At 39.2% G+C, this 6,022-nt stretch overlaps 1 protein-coding gene across 3 annotated transcripts in view; it reads left to right on the top strand.

Annotated features, from left to right (window-relative positions):
* nup133 (nucleoporin 133) overlaps window positions 1-6,022 on the top strand; it is a 61,980-nt gene that overhangs the window by 40,394 nt on the left and 15,564 nt on the right. For all 3 annotated transcript variants that reach the window (XM_043704244.1, XM_043704246.1, XM_043704245.1), the window contains exons 15-16: window positions 598-822; window positions 2,777-2,899. In XM_043704244.1, coding sequence (XP_043560179.1) covers window positions 598-822; window positions 2,777-2,899 — 348 coding nt within the window. The remainder of the gene's footprint in view (window positions 1-597; window positions 823-2,776; window positions 2,900-6,022) is intronic.

Consider the following 6,022-nt stretch of genomic DNA (forward strand, 5'->3'; position numbering starts at 1 on the left):
GAGTGTAGGCCAGGAATTTTGCATCCCTCTTCTTTGATATGATGTCTTTGTTGTCTTCACTGAGCCATGGTCTTATTAAATAGGTTTCAGAATCAAACCACCTGAATTCACCTGCCAGGTTTGACACTTTTTTTGTGTGTAGAACATCAGCAGTGACAAATACCCACCAGACCTTGGCCGTATTTTGCACAAGTTTAAAGTTGAAAACAAAACAAACTTCTTCCACTGATCATTTCTAAACAACAACTGGCTTCTCTCCCCTGGTGATATCCACTACTAATCCCCAGTAAAAAGGAAAGTATGAAATGCATGTTCCCATAGCCATTTTTTAAAAAAAATGATTTACCACAAGAAGTTATTGTGATAGAGACTGATGTATCATTTAATCAAGAATTGGATAAGTGAAGACAAAGCATATAAAATGATGTGAGGATTATGATGTTCACTTAATTAGTATCAATTGGAAAAAAGCTGGTATTAGCAGAGGTATGATAGGCTGAGTTCTTTTTACTGTGATACTTTGTTAACGAATGACTGGACCCCAGAGAAACCTTGTTATTTAGCATCAAATATGTTAATTTTTTTTTAAAAATCTAGGTGGAATTACTAAATCGACTTGAGACTGTTCTGGTGCGTGGGATCCCTATGGCTACCCGCCTCTTGCTGTGTGAACATGCTGAGAAACTTTCTGCTGCCATTGTTCTGAAGAATCACCACACCAAGCTTCCTGAAGTTGTAAATGCTGCGATTAACTGTGCTTTGAGTAAAAGGAATGAGGGCATTCCTCAGAATCTGACCCCAGCTGATATTTTCTTCCGGGAGGTATGAGTTTCACACTCTGTTTAAGTTGCAGTGTTGAGAGGATATGAGTTATTTCACTGGGATGATTAGCACCCATGAGGAAAACAATACATTGATATTTGTAAGAGTGAATTTGTCTATTTTCTTTAAAAAATGAATTAGAAAGTTTGGGAGGCTAAAGTTCTTAAGCATTATACAGACTTGTGTATTACTGAAAATAGAGACGTGCTCTTGCAGCTTTTCATCTTACTATCATCAGGACAGATACAAGAAAGTTATCTTTCAGACGACAATTTGCAGTCCACAAAACTCTCTTAAGTGGCACCTTATGAACTGGCAAAAATTATCTCCCTGAAATACTACAAAGTGTACTGCATTGTTCTGTCCAATTATTATAGTTTTTGCAAATGTTTTTACCTCACTGTTAATATACTTGTTCAATTGAATGGCCGCACAAAATATCAACAGTTGATTAAATTAATTTCTCCTCAAAAAAAAATTGCAATCTACTGCGATGTCTGAATATTCAGTTGAGGGTGCAAGTGAGAAGGCCCTTTGCCGAGAAATTTTATTGAAGGCAAAGTTGAAGTGATTTATGCTGTAAATAACCATGATGTGTATACCCCTTGCATTTTCTATTACCTAGTGGGTGTGGACCCAATTTTTGATCAACTAGCACAATCCTGGTCACCGGTTAAGTGCCAATTAATAAATGGTTCACTGTACATAAGAAAAGGTTGCTATTTGGTTTGTAAGTCACCTCTGATTAAGGTTTTGACATGGAGAATGCACTATGGTACTAACTCGGCACCTTTATCTCCTGCAGTACAAACTATTGCTCCTTTTGAAATTTGGCATTTTCAGATTTGTCCTGATGATTATAAGATGGTATTCCTATACTACCAATTATTATTTATGATAAACACTGTAAACCGAAGCAGGACTTGTTTTCCTCAGTTATCTGAGATTTCGTCAATTTTTGTAAATTTGTTGGACCTTTTCTTAATCTTGGAGTTTACACTTTTAATTGTTTTTTTTAAATCATTGCCTAATTGATGGAAAACCCCACTACAGCTCTAAATCCACCAACCATGCTGCGCCCTTTATTAACCAATGAAGTAATGATTTTTTTGCAATTTGTATATATTCTTTCTGAAATGTTATTATTGTTCTATTCCATTGGTTTTGAACTTAAACCTTCACGAATACAGAAGGGAGATGCTGCCTTTGGACCTAAACCCACAAGGCTGTCTTCTGGATGCCTTTTTTTTTGTACAGAAAGAAGGATCTGTCTTTTGATTTTACTGTTGGTCAGATATGTTCCTCTCTGTTTTATTTTTCTCTCAGGCAGCCTGTGCTTTATCTTCCAAGCCTGTGAATATAAGTTCCATTGACTTTAACCATCCTTGATTTAAATGGTAGCAACAATGGTTTATAGTTTATTAATTTACTAGTAGGATTGGAGTGTGCACCGTTGACAAATGGTGAATTGCTTATCTTAGCTGTGCTGTTGGGATGGTGCATTTTGTGGTTTGGGAAGTTTGGATGTACCTGATGACATCTGAAACCATGCACTGCAGGAGTGTCTCTCCTCAGTCTGCCTTCTCTGTGTAAAAGGAAGTGGTCAAGAGTTGCTCCCTTGAATTTTATAATCAATATTAAAGCAGGTCATTAAGCTCCGTGGTTTAGATTAGATTAGATTACATTACAGTGTGGAAACAGGCCCTTCGGCCCAACAAGTCCACACCGACCCGCCGAAGCGAAACCCACCCATACCCCTACATTTACCCCTTACCTAACACTACGGGCAATTTAGCATGACCAATTCACCTGACCCTGCACATCTTTTGGACTGTGGGAGGAAACCGGAGCACCCGGAGGAAACCCACCTCCTTTATAGTTTGCCTGAAATAGTTTGGCCTGAAGCTTCTGGTTATCCATTATGGCACCACATTTACATCTCTTCTCTGGACAGGTCTCCCAGATTGATACTGCATTCGACTGTTTATTAGACGAAGAAGAACAATTTTTGGAGGAGAACCACCCACACTCTGTGGAATGGGCACAGATGGTTATTAGCATTAACAACATCTTGAAGGTAAAGCATCCTGAGAATTTTCAGGTTTGAGTCAAGAATTTAATGTGTTTGGTTTAAACAGTGAGGAAATATTTTGTCTGATTTTCTTTGGAAACAAAGTAAGGAGGGACTAATTGAAGAAAAGAGAGTTGGTCTGAAGTTGAGGCAAAGTTGAATTTATGTTGATATTGGGGCCCTTGTGCATCATCTAATAGAGTCATAGAATCATACAGCACAAGTAACAGGCCCTCAGCCCAATTTGTTCAGGCCGGCAAGGTTTACCAAGCTAAATTGGGCCCATTTCCCTTTGAACCTTTTTTATGTGGAAGTGTTATGAAGATGTGGGTGTAGCTTTAAGAAAGTTAAAAGCAGCAGAACTACCGGACACAGCACCAAGTGTTCTCAATAAGGGAACAGTGTATGTAACACTGAGTTCAACAACTTGAGTAGTTCGTTGCCTGGAGACTACAACAAATTTGAATTTGGCCAATCAGTTTAAATTATACCCCAATTTTAAAATATTTCCAATCAAGTTTGAATTGAGTATATTGACAATCTTAAAAGCCAATGACACAATCCAATGCTCTTGGGTATAAGACCGGGGGGAAATTGAACAATTGAGAGGAGAACTGACAAACCCAGCATGTAAACAGACCGCCTGAAAAATAGCTTTCTTAAAAAGGTACCTTTTCGATTAGTAACCTATGACGCAGAAATTCCTAACAAGGGGAAAAGAAGATCCAAAGACAAGAACCTACAGCTGCCTGGTTTTGAGATAAGAAATGTTTTGTAAATCTTAATTGGGAGTTTTATCAGACTAGTATTATAGAAGGGAATGTAAAAAATAGGTTAGTGAAAGAAATGTTAAATAGTGGTTAGTTAATTATTCTCTGTTATACTTTAAGAAATAGAGTTGTTAATCTTACTTTAAATAGTCCTTGGCCACTCAAATATTTACAGATTACTGCATGGGATAAATCTTTTGTGTTGCTGATTTTAAATTAAGAAGGAGGGTTTACCCCATGTAGTAATAGGAAGTGTCATACTGTTTCTGTCTCCACCTTGGCATTCTGTTCCTGTGTGACCCATTCAGAAGTGTAGAGCAAGTTGGCTTCTGTAGCTGTCAGCTGGCATGGAGAAGGTGGAGAGCTAATTTAAATTTTAATTTTTAGCTTCTGTTGCTCCGCTCCTCTCCTGAAGACCATACTCTATTTTCAATCTGTAATCTGCATCTTAAACCTAGTAAGTGAAAATTCATTTCACTGATTAGGATCCCTCTTCTATGCACTCCTGTCGCAGCACCATAACTATCAATGGTTCTACTGTTATTAGGACAGTCCCAGTGGTGTGGGGAAAGTACCTCTCTCCGGTACAGACGTGATGGTATCCTTTGAATCATAACCCAGGAGCATGTTCATGGAAGCAATATTAGACAGTGTGTTTACCTGTTTGACATGGAGTTCTCTTAAAATGCGATTCTATTCAAAAATGCCCTCATTTCCACCAGTCCAAATCTAGTTGGCATCTTGAGTTCCTGTTCTGGTCTGTTCAGCAATGCTTTGTTCACACTGTGGCCTACCAGCCACCAGAAGCTTTAACAGAACCAGCTGTTAGATTAAGAAAACATAGGGAAATTGAGAAACAAACTTATAAGGAGATCTCCGCTATCTGTAAGAATAATAGGGTGGTTATGGTAGGGGATTTTAATTTTCCGAATATAGACTGGGGCTGCCATAGTGTTAAGGGTTTAGATGAAGAGGAATTTAAGTGTGTACAAGACAATTTTCTGATTCAGTATGTGGATGTACCTACTAGAGAAGGTGCAAAACTTGACTTACTCTTGGAAAATAAGGCAGGGCAGGTGACTGAGGCGTCAATAGGGGAGCACTTTGGGGCCAGAGACCATAATTCTATTAGATTTAAAATAATGATGGAAAAGGGTAGACCAGATCTAAAAGTTGAAGTTCTAAATTAAAGAAAAGCCAATTTTGACGGTTTTAGGCAAGAACTTTCAAAAGCTGATTGGGGCAGATGTTCGCAGGTAAAGGGACGGCTGGAAAATGGGAAGCCTTCAGAAATGAGATAACGAGAATCCAGAGAAAGTATATTCCTGTTAGGGTGAAAGGAAAGGCTGGTAGGTATAGGGAATGCTGGATGACTGAAGACATTGAGGGTTAGTTAAGAAAAACAAAGGAAGCATATGTCAGGTATAGACAGGATAGGTCGAGTGAATCCTTAGAGTACAAAGGACGTAGGAGTGTACTTAGGGAAATCAGGAGGGCAAAAAAGGGTCATGAGATAGCTTTGGCAAATAGAATTAAGGAGAATCCAAAGAGTTTTTACAAATACATTTTAAGAACAAAAGGGTAACGAGGGAGAGAATAGGGCCCCTCAAAGGTCAGCAAGGTGGCCTTTGTGTGGAGCCGCAGAAAATGGGGGAGATACTAAATTAGTATCTTCTATCAGTATTTACTGTGGAAAAGAATATGGAAGATATAGACTGTAGGGAAATAGATGGTGACATCTTGCAAAATGTCCAGATTACAGAGGAGGAAGTGCTGGATGTCTTGAAACGGTTAAAGGTGGATCAATCCCCAGAACCTGATCAGGTGTACCCGAGAACTCTGGGAAGCTAGAGAAGTGATTGCTGGGCCTCTTGCTGAGATATTTGTATCATCGATAGTCACAGGTGAGGTGCCGAAAGACTGGAGGTGGGCTAATGTGGTGCCACTGTTTAAGAAGGGTGGTAAGGACAAGACAGGGAACTATAAACCAGTGAGCCTGATGTCGGTGGTGGGCAAGTTGTTGGAGGGAATCCTGAGGGACAGGATGTACATGTATTTGGAAAAGCAAGGACTAATTTGGGATAGTCAACATGGCTTTGTGAGTGGGAAATTATGTCTCTCAAACTTGATTGAGTTTTTTGAGGAAATAGCAAAGAGGATTGATGAGAGCAGAGCAGTAGATGTGATCTATATGGACTTCAGTAAGGTGTTTGACAAGGTTTTTTAGATTAGATTAGATTACATTACATTACAGTGTGGAAACAGGCCCTTCGGCCCAACAAGTCCACACCGACCCGCCGAAGCGCAACCCACCCATACCCCTACATTTACCCCTTACCTAACACTACGGGCAATTTAG

Source organism: Chiloscyllium plagiosum, chromosome 15 (assembly GCF_004010195.1).
Source record: "Chiloscyllium plagiosum isolate BGI_BamShark_2017 chromosome 15, ASM401019v2, whole genome shotgun sequence".
Taxonomy (NCBI): Eukaryota; Metazoa; Chordata; class Chondrichthyes; order Orectolobiformes; family Hemiscylliidae; genus Chiloscyllium; species Chiloscyllium plagiosum.